Here is a 15,347-nt window from a genome sequence, read left to right as displayed (position 1 = left end):
CCGCGGCTCCGCGGTCCCAGGCCCGCCCCGTTCCACTCCGCTCCGCCCCATCCCCATCCTCATCCTCAACACCATCCCCACCTCCATCGCCATCCCGCCCCGCTGCGCCCGCGCTCTCCCTCCACGGCTCCTCCCGGAGAGGTTCCTGCACCTCCTGCTCGCCCTTACTTACTTTTAACAAATCACTACAAGCCCGAGGAGCAATCAATAGCTCTGAACGATCGCGTTTGACCTCCTTAAGGAGAGGAAAGAGCAATAACGCCAGTGCCCCCCCCCCTTTTTTTTCCCCGCGTCCCACCGACTGCTGCACCCGGGGCTGTGGGGGGAGCCACGAGTCCCGTTCCGGCCCAGCTCGCCCCGCGCTCCCCGAAGGCTCCCGGTGCGTGGCGGGTCCAGGGCGGCTCCCTCCCTCCCTGTGTCGGGGCTGGGGCTGTCCCGGCTGCGCTACACGCCGGCAAGAGACCCCACCACCAGCAAAGTAACGCGGGTGCTCCCGCTCCTCCTGGCCTAAATTCACCTCCCCCAGGTCTGCACCCCCCCTCCGAGCTTGCACCGACACCCTAAGGAGGGGGCTGGATCCTGCCGCCTGGAAGGGGCGGGAGGTGTGCGGTACCACGCCTCGCACTCCCGCCTTCCCCATCCCCTCACCTGGCCCGGGGAGCTGAGCTCCCGCCGTCTGGGCCCCTTTGTAGGTGGAGAGCCGTTCTCTCCAGCGCTGCTGCAGACCCCTGGACTATCCCTCACGTAGAGCATCACTCATTTCCAGCCGACCCTCGCCACTCTGGGCCTGGTTTAGGGCTCAGTTTTCGTGGCAACACTGAGTTAGCGGCAGAGCCAGGGCTGGGCTTGTATCAAGCTACCCACGGCCGGGGCCGTCGTCGGGTTCTCCCCTGCTCCTGCCGAGCTTGGTCCTCTCCCCGGTCGCAGGGGCAGCTCGCTCTTCCTTGGACACATTTCCAGCAGTGGGGTAGAAGCACACACGGCCCTGGCACACTCAGCTTAGTAGGGTTGCACTGAAAGGTTTCTCTATTTTCTTTTGGGGAGACTCTATTTTTTTTCTACATTGGAGGAAAGGTTCAAAAATCAGTTTAAAAAATAGCAACTTAGAAAAATGCCCCACTACTAGGTGTCCCCAGTTTACGTCGCGCGCCGCCTGCCTGTCCTGTCTTTCTGTTTCTGTCCACAATCTCCTCACCCGCACACATCGGCACCTCCAGCTCTCTCTCATCCCCTCCGGCTCCCCTCCACCCTCCCCCGGTGCTCATTGGTGTCCCGGTGGTAACATCTCCTCGGTACGGAACGGGGGAGATGCCCAGCTCCCACAAGGAAATTGCTGCGGGCTTCACTCTCCGACGGCCCCAGCTCCGGTTTGGGGCACAGGGTTACACCTGACAGACATTCCACTCCGAGGTTTAGTCCTCGGTGGCTCTACTCAGTCCCAGCTGAAGGCGACAATCGCTACTGGGAATCAAAACCACGTCACCGTCCCGGTAACATGGCTGAGATGTGAAAATCGGCCACGGAAAGAACAGCAAATAAACCGGACCACAGACCGCCGATGCAGGGAGCTCTGGTCATGCTCCCACTCATCTCCTCAGTCCCTTCCCCTTGCCCACTCACGTCCAGGACACTGCACGGAGCCTCCCCGGGCCTGGGGCCTCGGGCCGAGCAGGGCCCAGCTCCCGCCCGCCGAGGAGGTTACAACATTGTATTTCCTTCGCTAAGTGCCAACACCATCTAGTTATCCGCGAACCGCAGCGCGCTGGGTTGCTGTTACCCGCCATGAAGTGGTTTTTCTGCAACGTCGTGGCCGGGAGCCGAGGGCAACTCGGGGCAAGCAGCGCTGCCCCGCCTGGGCAGCTCCCCCCGGCCCGGGCACAACGGCCCGGCTCTCCCCAAACCCGCTCCCTGCACTTCCATCCGGCGTTATTGCAGATCCAGCCTCTTCCACCAAACAACAGATGCAGCCTCTAATGCAAATATTGCCATTTCCCTGCTGAATTAGCCTTGTCACTTAGCCCAGAAGCTGGCAGCGTTAAGCCAGCTTGCATTTTAATTTGGCCCTGAAGTTACTTATTTCATTATTGATCAAACATAATGCTGAATCAATGTTCATCTTGTTACCTGGGCCATTTCCATGTAATACAGTGATAGCACTGCCTGGAGTTACTCATTCCCATCCCAAAGTGACTTTACCATAAAATCAATGCTTGTTTGTTACTGATATAAGGCAGCATCCGTGGGATGAAGAGCGAATAAAGCAGTTACGGCACCGCGATCTGAAAGTTTGGACGGAATATGTACGTGAATAAAGACTTTGATATTTAAATGTATTTTATCGGCATCAAAATCGTCCTAGCCAGGCCGATGGGACAGAAAATCTCAGGCTGCAAGATGATGGGCTTTGATACTGTAGGTGTTGCCATTTGTAAACACTACCTGGGACCTAATGGGGGAATCGTTTCTGTACTCAGAGTATCATTACACAGCAGATGTGGGCTGTAAGCTCTTCCGGGCAGGGAGTGTTTTGGAAAAATAGTAATTAATACAATAATAATTAATGATTGTGTCACAAGATTAGACTCCGCGTAGTGTTATCTTCAGCGCAGCTGCTGCTCCTTTTATTTGCTTGTGTTTTCCCCTCCAGCTAATAAACCCAGTTACAAATTACACGGAGCCATCCCCATCCCCGTCTCTCCCATGCGGCGGCCGGAGAGTGCTGGAACACCCCACGCGGGGAATGCCCCTCTTTGCTGCCACACGGAGAGCCTCCAGAGGTGTCGTTTGAGCTGCGTTTTCCACCCACGGCACCTCCAGCTGCCTCTGAAACCCCCCCGCCGGATGCACCGGCCCCATCCCGGGGACGAGGGAAGGAGGTACCGCCGGGGAAGCTGGAGAGGCACCGTCCCACGGCGGCGACGGTCCGGGGGGGCGGTCAGGGCGAGGGGAGGCGTGAGCCCCCCACGGTGCCGGACGGGGAGCGGCTCCCCGCTGCCAGAGGCTCCCTCGAGGGCGTGCCAGGGAATGGAGCAGCAGGGAGAAATAATCTGGGTTTAAACTCGCTGGTAAAGCTCGAGAAACTCAGGATACCCTCGGCTCCAGTTCACAAAGGCTGCAGCCCTCTCGCCGGAGCCGCGGACATCCTCGCAGCAGCGCAGGAGGGTGGGGATGGTCCCGGCCCGACCGAGAAGCACCAGGGCTGAGGACGAGGAAAATGTGGAAGGGAAGTTTCCCACAGCTATGCGCATTTTGCGCCTACTCCTCCGCTCCCGCGCAGCGCCGGGACCGGCCTCGCCGGAGTCACGGAGCCACGCTGACACCGGCGAGGCACACCAGCCACTCATTCCGATGGGCGATGGAAAATCTAACCGGGCGCATAAAATATATTGGCATAAAATTAGTGAATTGCACTAACAGATTGTAAATCACCTAAATGGTCAAACCACAGATATGAATCACAAATTCCTATAAAGATTAATGTTTCCTAAGATTCACGGCAATTATGCAGTTTTTGGACAAAAGCCTTCTCCCAACCCCTCGTTCCTGAGAGCTGCTTTTTTTTCTGAAGTCTTTCCAGGTTTCGGTGGGGTTTCCAATGAACGATTTACCAAAGGAAAGGTTTTATTAACACCTCTAAAAACTATAAAGTTTAAAGGTAGGGAGAAAGAGAGCAGATCGGAAGTCGGGTAACACAATATACTGACCTACTGGCAACGGTCCGAACGCAATTCAACAAAGCACCACAATGGTGATGGGGGGGGGGAAGAAAAACCCAACAAAAAAAATCTCAGAGAAATGAAAGGGAAGAAAAAACACCAAGAGGCCAGCTTTGTCCCGGCTCTAACCAGGCTTTGCACAGAGGTGCCCTCGCAGCCTTCAGTATCTGCTGATGGCCCCTTACCTTTGCTTACCCCCTTGTGGTACACACTGTAGCCTGGGCTGCTTACAGGCAGAAGCAGGGGAACACGCCCGCGAGCAGAAAGGGGGCATTATTTCTCGAGGAAACAGGCTGGCAGGAGGTGTACGGGACTTCAGGTCTCTCAGGCACTATTTTTCCCTTCTCGCCTCTGTGCAGAACTGAAGATAATAGTTGGGCTGCAGGTAACGGAGTCTGTTCTTATTCAATTTCCCTAAATGGCCTGAAGAGCACTTAAAAGCCCGGAGAGCTTCTGGCCAGCATTTTCTTATTAACTAATTTCACTTCGATCCTATTAAAGTGTATGCTTTCTAACCTTCAAATGAACCTCTCCCTCTCCCTTCTAAAACAAAGCCAATACCTTTTAATGACAGAGTAAAGCTTTTAAAAATGTTACTACCTCCTTTCCTAACATTACAGAACGCGTGGCACATTAACAGCCGCGGAGCACACACTGCTGCTGCAGGGGCCCCCCCGTACCCTGAGCACCCAGAGCACGTCAGGAAGGCTCCGCCGAGGCTCGGCGGTCCCAGCGGCCGGGAAGGAGCGGCCGAGCCAAGGGGAGCCGTGGACAGAGGGCGCTAGAAAATGGGATTGGGCAGATTTGCTTTATTTCTCTTTGGGAAAATCTCAGCAATAATGGGTTTTAAATGGATACATATATTTACCATTTCAAAAGGGTTCTGCTGTTTCCTGGTAACGCTCACCACAAATGGCAATAATAAAAGATGAAGTATTTTTTCTCACCTTAGGTCATTAGATTTACAGACAAGGTACTAAATCATTTTAGCTCCCCAAACCTTGAAGGAAAGGCGCACACGCACTCTTGTCCCCTTCTCTTCTCCTCCCCCTTCTGAAGAAACCTGCAATGGGAACGGAGACAAAACACTCACCGAGGCTCGAAGAATGTATCCCTTTAATAGTTTAGTACTAGTAGTACTACTACTACCGATAATAATAAAGTTGATGTTGGCTGCAGAGTGCGGATTGTCAGTGGCCTCGTCCCAAAGTCTTAACATGAAGGGTCATTAATTGTGTTTTCTTTCCAAATCATATGTCACTGCAATTAACAGATTCTGATCAAGAGACTCCTTTCAGATTGATTCCATATGTGATAAGGAATGTGCAGCTTGTTATCTATCTGTCGCCTTGGAATTATGGAAAAGCTTCAAACGTGTAATTTGAAGAGTCTTTTACCCAGTGCTTTGATCTTTCCCTCTATTTTTTAACTCTTGTTTTACTGCAGCCCTTCTCCTAATCCCACTTGTTTATTTACCCCCCCTTCCCCCGGTGGCTGCGCCCCGTCTCCGCGTGTGCTGCCGCACGCCGCAGCTCCCACCCTACCCGCATCCCGGCTCCCCGCGGGAGTCTGCCTGAACCCTCAGCCCTGCCTAGACCTCTCCCGCAACTTCCAGCACGCCGCCTCCGGCTCCTCAGACGGGCACTGCGGCGGAGAAACACCCTGGGGCCGGGGCCACCTCGGTCCCCGGGGTCGTTCGTGATCTGATGGAGAGGGGCGCGGAGGGGTATGAGAGACGGGAATAGAGACGAGGGTCCCGAGGGCATCGGGGCGGACACGATGCTGCCCACGGAGGGTGTCCGGACCCCCAGCCCCGGAGCCGGCAGCGGACTCGGGGAAGCCCCGCGGCCGCCGGAGGGAGGTTTGATTTTAGCTCGGGGAGGCAGAGAGCCGCCGGGAGAGGCGGGATTCGAGGCCAGGGGGAGGGCGGGCGGGGGTGTGTATGTGTTTCGGGTGATAAATCAGGAGCCGCTCTCCCTGCTCTGACAGGTCCCGGCCAGGAGACACGTGTCCGGCCGGCCGAGGAGCGCTCCGCCGCCGCGGCTCCCCGGGGGCGGCGGCCGTCGGGCCCCGCGCCGCTCCCTCGTCGCCCCGCAGGACGGGCCGGCTCCAGCCTCCCCTTCTCATCTCCTTTCGACTCCAGGCAAAGTGTCTCCCGCTCAGCTTCGCTCTTCCCCTGCTATTTCCTCGTCAGCGGGGAACGGGCTTCGCTCTGCTCCCTGCTCGGCTCCCGTCGCCGCCTCCCGCTCGCCCTGCCCTGCCAGGCTGCTCTGCTCGCCCGGCACCAGCCGCCCCCAGTCCCGCGCTCTCCCCGTCCCGCAGCGGCCCTCCCGCTGCTGGAGACGTGCGGCGCTTCTCGCCGTGGGCATCGCTCCCGCACTCCCGGGAAGACGCCTCCTTTGGTGCCGCTCTTCCCCACCGTTTACTGCCTTCTCCGCTTTCTTTTCCCTCCCCCTCAGCCAAGAACGGCATCCCTACTGATTTCTCCTCCTGTCCTCCCGGTACGGCTACACTTCCTCTCCGCTTCTTGCCCATTAATAAACCATCCCTCACCCTCACCCTGACCTGGATCCATTCGCACCCATAAATTTCTCTCCTCCCGTGTCTCCCTCTCGGCTGCCGAGGTAGCCCCCCCCGGCTCTGGGGAGCCCCCGGCCGCCCCCACCCCAACACCGCCCGCCACTGCCGGCGGCTCCCGCAGGGACGAACTCATATTGATTGTGCTGTTGATTAAAACTCAGAAAATAATCCCGCCAGCTTTGACACACCGTGCCAGACGTCCAGCCGCAGAAGAACGGGTCTGGTTTTGTGGGACGAGCGTGTGCCCCCGTGCCCGCGTGTGGGGGTCACAGCCCTACTGTAACACCAGCGTGGTGAGCACGACTGGATCAAACGGCGACCTATTTATCCCATTTTTCTTATTAGACCCTTCTCTCTGCAAGGTAGATATTTTTAAAAGTTGCGATATGCACCCAAACTCTCCGCCGACCCCCTCGACATCGCATCGCACCAGCGAGCGCTGCCTACAGAAAAGTTTAAAGCACATCAGGACGTGGCGTTGGCTGCCTGTTTTCCTTTTGAATTAAAAAGAAATAAACTTATAACTGAATTTAATATTGTTATCTCCCTTGCATTGTACTATCAAAAGCACCAACATTGAATAGAAGAAAATAAATTCCTCCAACACAGAGTTGTTTTTGCACTAGATTAGCAGATAGGAAATGCTATAAAGATGAACTTAATACGATTAGAGATGTTTCCTACAGATTTTCATATATTGATTCAGGGAATTTTAATTCTGGAGCTTGCTTTGCTATAATCCGCATTTATTACAAGCTGATACAGTTTTATTATAGCAAGCTATCAAGGTCGATTCCTTTAACTGCATAATCTGACATGAATTTCATTTTTAAAGAAATGTAGTTATAAAAATCCATACTGTGGGCGCAGTGGTTATATTGTACCTAAATCATATTTTAAAGGCAATAAATCCAGAGAGTATTTAGGAAGAGAGGGGAATACGGTTAAACGGCTCTCCTTCAGCCTCAGCTCCTCAAAAGACCTTTCAAACTTTTTGTTTTATTTAAACACCAAGAATTTAAAAAAGTAGATAACGGTGGCAGGTTCAGGTCCCTTTTCCCCACAAGTTATGCGAACTTTTTAGGTTCCAGCCCAGGCTTTTCCTCTGCCTGCAGCAGCGGAGCAGGGCACACCGGAGCTTGGCAAAGACGAACTGTGGTTGAACTGTATTTAACTACTCTTAAAAGACTAAATTGCAACTCATACGCTGGTTTCAGAGAAGGAAAGGGGGTTGGGGGGGGTAATAACAACAACAACAAAAAAACAAACCGTAATTTAAAATGTGTGGATCATAAAAAAAGCCCAAACCTTATTCTGTAATTAAACCGTATCTTGACTCCTTCCCAATAGCTCCTTACAAACCCGTGCCACTGCTCCCTTTGCAAATGTTTCACGTACCAGGTACTTCCTTCTTAGCCTTGTAGTGATTCAGAACAGAGGGAATAAGCAAAATGATCATAAATTTCCTAATTAGAGATTTCGCACCAAGACAAAAAGGTGTTAATGAGTTTAATTCCAGTGCCTGTCATTGTCCCTTTTTTCACACCACTTATTTACTAATGGCCCAGAGGGCTGCTCCCGTCTCTCCTTTGTTAAGATTTTAATTTGCCTTCTTTTCTGCCTTTGATGTAAAATTGTGACCTACAACTCTTTGAAGTCCCTTATTAGGAGGAAAATTAACTTAGCTTTTCCACTGTATCTGCGCACTGTTAGCCCAGACAAAACGTAGAGGACTCCTTAAAGATCCTGTACATTAGGAAATTTTTCGAGGTAGTTCTGGAAATGCAAATTAAAAAAAAATCCAATGGACTTTTAAATCTATATTAGGAGATGTAACCCTCGCCAGGGCCGGAGCGGGGGAAAGGAAGGAGGGAATATCTTAATAAAGAAAGAAAATATGGGCAAGGAAAGGTTGTAAATTTGAAAACCTGAAAAGGGGGACTGGGGGATGGTGGTGGTGTGAGCCTTTATTTTTAAATGTCACAACTTTTCCCTGTTCCTCTCGTGTGCCGCTCACAAATGACACCCCAGCTTCCCATGCTCCAGGAGAGTGGGGTCTAAGAAAGAAATTATATCTAAATCTATCTCTATATAATTAGAATACCATGAGGCAGGGTTAAACCTTTGTAAAACACACAACTGATTGGCGATCTCTAAAACGAGATTTGAAAGCAACTCAAATAAAAGATCGCGACGTCAGTAAACAGATTTAGAAAAAAAAAAAAAAGAAAGAAAAAAAAAGCAGCTAGTGACAAACCCGGAGAGAGCGAGCTCTGGGCATGAGAGAGAGAGGGAGGCAGAGGGAGAGAGAGACTTAAAAGAAATAGGAGGGGCTTGTGAGAGACTAGAAATGTCAATCAGAGCCCAGAGTCCCAATAATCTCAGGCAATCTGTTAGGACCTGACCTGGGTCCACTCAGATCAATAGGAAAAGTGAGAGAAGAAAGAAGCGATCGGATCGTTTACCGCGGCGACCGAGAACAGGAGGGAGACCGCGGCCTCCGCGCACCCCCGGCTCCCCCCCCCATGTCCGCCGGAGTTTGCGGGAGGCGCTGAAAGTGCGGGCGGCTGGCGAGGGCGAACGACCCGGCTCCCTCCTCCGCTCCTGGCCCTGCTACTTTCTCCCCTTTCTCTCCCTTCTTCCTCTCGTTTCCCCCCCCCCTCCTCCTCCTCCCCCCTCCCCTACCCCGCTCCCCCATCATGTCTTTCCCCCAGCTGGGCTACCAGTACATCAGGCCGCTTTACCCGGCGGAGCGCCCGGGGAGCGGCGGCTCCCGCGGTGGCGCCGAGCTGGCCCCGTCCGGGACCCTCTCCAACGTGCTCTCCTCCATGTACGGCGCGCCCTACGCCGCCGCCGCCGCCGCCCAGGGCTACGGAGCCTTCCTGCCCTACGCCGCAGAGCTGCCCATCTTCCCCCAGCTGGTAAGAGGCCCCCGGGGCTCGCCGCTCGCCCCCCGGGGCGCTCGGTTCGCGCTGGGGATCGGCCCCGGGAACGCCAGGGGAGACGCTGGGAGGGCTGTCAGGGGAGAGACGGGCGCTATCGCCGCCTTGCCCATGGAGAGCCGCCGGAGAGGGGCAGGGCTGGAACGGCGGCCCCGCGGCTTCCCTCCGCTCCGCCCGGGGGTTTGACGGCCGCGGGGACCGGCCCCGGCTGCCGCCGGCCCCGCCGCGCACACGCACCAGGGGAGCCGGTCCTGCCCCCGGGGCACCCCCGGACACCGGCTGCTCGGCCGGAGTACCGGGGTACCGGGGCTGGAGCGTGCCCGGGATCGCGGCCGGGGGAATCGGTGGTGGGGGAGGCAGCACGGCCCGGCCGCCGCGCCGGTGCCGGCGGGCGCTGCTCCCGGTAACGGCGGCGGGACGGAGCGGCCCCGGGCCCGGCGCGTTGTCTCAGCCGGGCCGCCCCTTCCCTCTCGCTGCAGGGCGCCCAGTACGAGCTGAAGGAGAGCCCGGGGGTGCAGCACGCCGCCTTCCCCCCCCACCACCCCGCCTTCTACCCCTACGGGCAGTACCAGTTCGGGGACCCGTCGCGGCCCAAGAACGCCACCCGCGAGAGCACCAGCACCCTCAAGGCCTGGCTCAACGAGCACCGGAAAAACCCCTACCCCACCAAGGGCGAGAAGATCATGCTGGCCATCATCACCAAAATGACCCTCACTCAGGTCTCCACCTGGTTCGCCAACGCGCGGCGGCGGCTCAAGAAGGAGAACAAAATGACCTGGGCCCCCCGCAGCAGGACGGACGAGGAGGGCAACTCCTACGGCAGCGACCACGAGGGGGAAGAGGACAAGAGGGAGGACGAGGAGGAGATCGACCTGGAGAACATCGACACCGAGAACATCGAGAGCAACAAGGACGAGCTCGAGGACGATCTGCAGGACGCCGACCTCCTGCACTCTGACTCCAAGACGGACTCGGAGGGATCCGAGGGCTTCGAGGACCTGCCCGGCTCCGAGGAGCGCTACGGCAAGGCCGCTGAGGGGGAGCCGCACCACCTCCGCCACCACCACCTGCACCACCATCACCATCATCACCACCATCACAAGTGCGAGCTGCCCGCCACCGCCGCAGCCGTCGGCCCGGAGCCCCTCAAGCCACCTCTCCCACCGCCGCCGCCCCACCTCTCGCCCCCCTCCTCTGCCTCCTCCTCCGCCGCCTCCTCCCCGACGGACGGCGCTTTGGCCGGCGCCCTGCCGAAGCCAAAGATCTGGTCGCTGGCCGAGACGGCCACCAGCCCGGACAACCCCCGCAAGTCTCCTGGCGGCGGCTCTCCGCCGGCGGCCGCCCCCCAGCCGCTGCCGCTGTCCACCCCGCCGCCCCACAGACTCGTCTCCTCCTGCCCTCTGGGCAAGTTCCCCAACTGGACCAACCGCGCCTTCCCGGCCCACCACCACCACCACCCCCCGCACCCGCTGGCCTTACTGAACACTCCCCACCTGCTGGGGCTGGGGGCCGCCTCCGCCGCCCCCCCCGCCGCCGCCTTCCCGCGGCCCGCGGACCAGGCGCAGAGCGCGGAGCCCGTCGGAGCAGGTGACCGCTGAGGGACGCGGCGGGGACGGGACGGGCCGGCCGCCACCGCGGGGGGCTCGGCGGCGCGGAGTGGTGCGGGAGGCCCAGCGGGGCCGTGTGCGTGGGGCCGCGGCGGGGGGCGCCGGCCCCGCGCGGTTCTCACGGTGCCCCCGGCCCGGCCCGGCGCGGAGCAGCCGTCGGGGCGCAGGTGGCGGCGGGCGGGCGGCCACGGGGGCCCCGGGGGCGGAGGCGGGGGTCTCCTGGCCAGGGTAGCCTCGATCCCCGAGAATTACCTTCCTCCAACGGAGATAATTTTTTGTTGCTGTTGTCGTCGCTTTTGCGGGAAGGACCCGGCCGCCAGGTCAGGCTCGCTCGGGGGTCGGTGTGTTTTCTCTGACGGTCACCCCTGCAGCAGAGCAGTCGTTGTGTCGTATTTGCAACTCGCTGAGAAAAGATCTTGAATCTCGAGGCTTAATTCAGGGATGGGAGGAATAAAACGGGGGCTATAAAGGAACACTTTTTTTTCCCCTTCTCTTTTTAGATCGATCTAGTGCCTTGGAAGTAGAGAAAAAGTTACTAAAGACAGCTTTCCAGCCAGTGCAGAGGCGGTAAGAGATGGCTCCCTCCGTCTCCTCGGGATGTATGGAGGCAGTTGTAAATGGTTAGCTTATTTTCTCCGCTTCTTTAGTTCCCTTTCCAGGGCGGTTTCTTGTTCTTCCTCTGCGTGCGTGGTGGGTTATTCTGATCATATATTTTCTTTGCTGTTCTCCGTTCTGGCCCTCGGGAGCGATTCTCGCGGGCAGGCCGAGCCGCGCTCGGGGGCAGCGGGGCCGCGCGGCTGCGGTGTCCGGGCGCGGGTCGCCCCTGGCCGGGAGCGCATCCCCGGGCCCCTCGCAGCGCGGATCACCACCCGCCGCTGTCGCTTGGTCGGGAGGAGAGACACTGCGGCAGCAGAAAATAGTAAATTAAAGTAAAAAAATATAAAATAATAAAGACAGAACAAAAATCCCCCAACCAGTGTATGAAAGCTGAAGAGGCTGAGCCCTGCCGACTTTGGCATAACAGTCACTCAATTTCAATGAGAAACCAATTACTCCTTTGATTGATTGAAACCACGGGAATCGGGCCCGCGGTGTTTTCGTGGCTAAATACATTTAGCATAAGTCACTCTGAAAACTTTTTATATTTATAGATCTATTTAAAAAAATAACAACAACAACAAAACCAGAGCTACCTGCAGTTAAAAATATTGTGCCAGCCCAAGATAATTAGAAATCCTATTAAATTTTTTTTTTCTGTGTCATTTTTTCCAGGCCCCAGAACCAACTTGACGCCGCTATGGTTCTATCGGCGCTCTCATCATCATAGTTAATTTTTTATTGTTGTTGTAATGATTGTAAAAAAATCTCTGTATAATTACAACTTGTAAGCATGTCCGTATATTAAAACTAAAAAGGAAAAAAAATACCCGCTTCTGTACTATCACCTGGGTTAGCTGAGTCGAGTCGTGAGGTTTTTTCGGAAGTCCAGTGAGAATTAGGTGTTTCCTTTTTTTTTTTTTTTTCTTGTTGTTGTTGTTGTTTGGGTTTTGTTTTTCTTTTTGTACATACCTTAAAAAAAATGTACATACGTGTGAACCAAATTGTACAAGAAAGTATATATTTTTGGCTAATAAATAAACTGTTGCCACTTTGACTACACTTCTCGTTTCCCCCACCTCTGGAGTTGTTTTCCTACTCGAGTCCCGCCCCTCCCCACTCCACCCCCACTCCTCCCACCTTCCCCGCGCCGGTTACTGTTTTCCCGCGGCATCGGGAGCGGTTCATCCCCGGGCGTTGCGCGGGTCGCGGTGGCCGGGCCGGGCCGGGCCCTTCCCGACGCCGATCGCTGGAGCCGCAGCGCCCCCTGCAGGCGGTGGCGGGGGGTGCGGGGCTCCGCGTGCGGATGCGGGGACAGCGCCCCGTCCCAGGGAAGCGGGGGATGGCGCCGGGGGGAGCCCCGGGGGGAGCAGCGGGCAGATGATCCGTGGACCCCGAGGGCAGTATGAGGGGTGCCGCTATTGACTCTCCCCACCCCGCCCCTGCGGAGCGGGGCTGGGGCGGGGGGGTTAATTGGAAGGAAGCTTCGGGGGTCGGTGGTGTGGCCGCGGGTCGGCAGCGCAGCTGGGTTATTTCTGCCCCCAGTCCTCCCCGCCCTCCATCCTGCTTTCGCGCATCCCAGGGGTCACTTTTGGGGTGCTCCGCACGGGTAGTCTGTGCCGCTGAGCGGGGAGCGGGTCTGGGGCTGCCCAAGGCGGCGGGGCCGGGGCATCCCCCCGCTCCCGGGGGCTGGCATTTGGGTGAGAGGTACCGGCCAGGATGGGGGCACCGGGTAGCGAGGCGGGGCGGCGGTGTACCCCGTCAGGGAGCCCCGCTCCGCTGCGGACGGGCGGGCTGCGCGCCCCGCCGTCCCCCGGGCTGGTCCGCCGCCCCCGGCCCCGGGAGGGATCGGCTGTTCCTCCGCCGGCATCGCCCCGGGAGCTGCCGCGTCCCGCTGCGCCCGGAGCCGAGCCGTCGCTTCCAAAACTTGTAGCTTCGTTTCCTCGGCGAAGTGCTGGAAATCGGCCCGATCTGGGAGAGGTCCTCTCCCGCTCGGAGTCCATCCCAAGGGAGTGTTGGTGGGAGGGCGAAAGCTGTTGCCCTCTCCCTTCCCCATGTACCATCAGCAGCCGGTGCCGAGGATGAGGGGGCAGCTCGGGCAGGTAGAGCTCACGGGCCGGTTCCCTCCTGCTTTTGTTCCCAGGCTCTTCCTCCTTTGCCAGGGGGGATGTGTCCCCCTACCTGTACTCTCCTTACAGTCCTGGAAACGGCATAATTACAGTGGTGGTGATTAAATAGCTGGTGCTTTTCTCGTTTTGGTGACAGACCCTGCAGAGGGGGGAGGGTGCTCGGAGGAAGCAGGAGTTAAAATGAAGTTAAAGTACAAACAGAAGCACATAGCTGACATGCTTCAAGTTTAGACAGTACAAGATATGCAAATGCACAGGGCTGTGCGGTATTGACATTTTGAGGTCATAGTGATAGGAATGTATTATTTATAGGATTGAGTTGCACTAGGCCGATAAACTACATTTTAAATCCTAGGCGTTTGTAAGTGATAAGATTTATATATATGTTTACACTATATATGTGTGTGTGTATATACACACATTTTATATAATGTTTTAATGTTTCACAATTAATATTCTTCCTGGCTGGCATTATGATGGGGAGACCCCTTGCCTGGTGCCTGCCTCCCTGGCTTCTGGTAGCAATGGCTGGGAGCAAAGGAGGCCAGGGAAGGGACCCGCAGAGTTTGCAGCAGTGTTCTGATCTCTGCTTTCATCCCCCCTCCTGTGTCCCCTGCCTTTCCCCATATGTCCTTTCTGGCCACAGCTCACTCTAGAAACAGCATTTGCCTTTTCGCAGCCCCGTGCAGCTCTCTGTCTTCCCTCCAGGAACTGTTCCCACTCTTTTCCTCCGACAGACTCCTGAAATGGGGGAATCTCTGTGGGTGGGGAGTTAGAAAACGGATCGTTTCTCATGTAAATTTTACCCAGTCTCACTGCACTTTGTATTCTGCTTTTTCTTTAGCCAATTCTTGCTGAGGAAAAAAAGAAAAAAAAAAAAGATTAATGGCATCTAAAATGGGAGGGGTGGGGGGAGAAAAAGCTAGAGGCAAATTTCCACATCCCCTTCCTCTGGGCATCCTGGTGGGTTTTCCATAGAAACTTTCACACAGTGGCCAGACAGATGCTTAAAGGGGATGGAAGAAAATAATGAGACCATGATGGGAAAACAATTGCATCCCCAGCTTTTTACCTCCATTAAAGGCTCCTTTGCCTTTACACAGAGCCCCTCGGCTCCCTGTCCCTGCAGAGCCCTCTCCCTTCACTCTGACCGTGGGGATGCTCCTGCAGCAGCAGCGTGGCTGCCATGGGAAAGCCGCCCCTTTGGCTTCTGGAAGTGAGAAGTTGGTTTCCCCGCAGGGGGAAAGCAGCCTTTGTGCCTGCCTGGCTGCCTACCCTAATGTGGAGAAAATTCCCATTAATTTTGTGAGGAAACATTTTGTTATGCGTGTTTCAACAAAACATTAAAAATCCTACGCGTATTTTTTTTCAGAAATCCCTCTCTCAGCTTGACAGCCTCGCTGGAGCCCCAGCCAGGCCTGCCCGAGACGGCGCAGAGAGGCCTCCCTCTCCCTCTCTGTTGGCTGCTCTTTTCCTGTCTAATCAATTATCTCCCTAGCTAGTCCTTCTCAAAGGTGAGAGCTCATTATGCATATTCATAAATCACAGCTCCCAGACCTGACACTGATTGATGTAATCATCTCCCGCTCGCTCCCTGTCTGCACGGGGCTGGCCGGAGGAAGCGTCGGCGAGGAGGAGGAGGCAGGAGGGGCAGGAGAAAGAGACTTCCAACTTGTCAGACCCAGTTCTGGTGGGAGCGGCCGGCCGGGCGTAGCGGGCCGTGTCAGGCTCCCCATTCACCGCAGCCAAAGTGCCCATCATGGCCCGGGATAAGAC

The 15,347-nt window shown here is 56.2% G+C and overlaps 1 protein-coding gene and 2 long non-coding RNA genes across 3 annotated transcripts; 2 read left to right on the top strand and 1 right to left on the bottom strand.

Annotated features, from left to right (window-relative positions):
* Positions 1–3,889: 3,889 nt before the first annotated feature.
* On the bottom strand, positions 3,890–11,203 carry LOC108506499. Its single transcript, XR_001877785.1, has 3 exons — positions 11,098–11,203; positions 4,664–4,779; positions 3,890–4,077 (listed from the first exon to the last, which is right to left on the bottom strand). It is a non-coding gene; the product is annotated as an uncharacterized LOC108506499 (long non-coding RNA).
* Positions 8,604–10,722, top strand: IRX3 (iroquois homeobox 3). The gene is given in 3 exon segments (XM_017833569.1): positions 8,604–9,217; positions 9,718–10,581; positions 10,583–10,722. Coding segments are annotated over 3 exon segments (1,224 nt in total). The 5' UTR covers positions 8,604–8,995; the 3' UTR covers positions 10,721–10,722.
* Positions 10,776–12,504, top strand: LOC108506498. Its single transcript, XR_001877784.1, has 3 exons — positions 10,776–10,825; positions 11,346–11,412; positions 12,118–12,504. It is a non-coding gene; the product is annotated as an uncharacterized LOC108506498 (long non-coding RNA).
* The last annotated feature ends 2,843 nt before the right edge of the window (positions 12,505–15,347 follow it).

Source organism: Lepidothrix coronata, unplaced genomic scaffold, assembly GCF_001604755.1.
Source record: "Lepidothrix coronata isolate B3197 unplaced genomic scaffold, Lepidothrix_coronata-1.0 Scaffold217, whole genome shotgun sequence".
NCBI lineage: Eukaryota > Metazoa > Chordata > Aves > Passeriformes > Pipridae > Lepidothrix > Lepidothrix coronata.
This window is presented reverse-complemented; position numbering and strand designations above follow the sequence as displayed.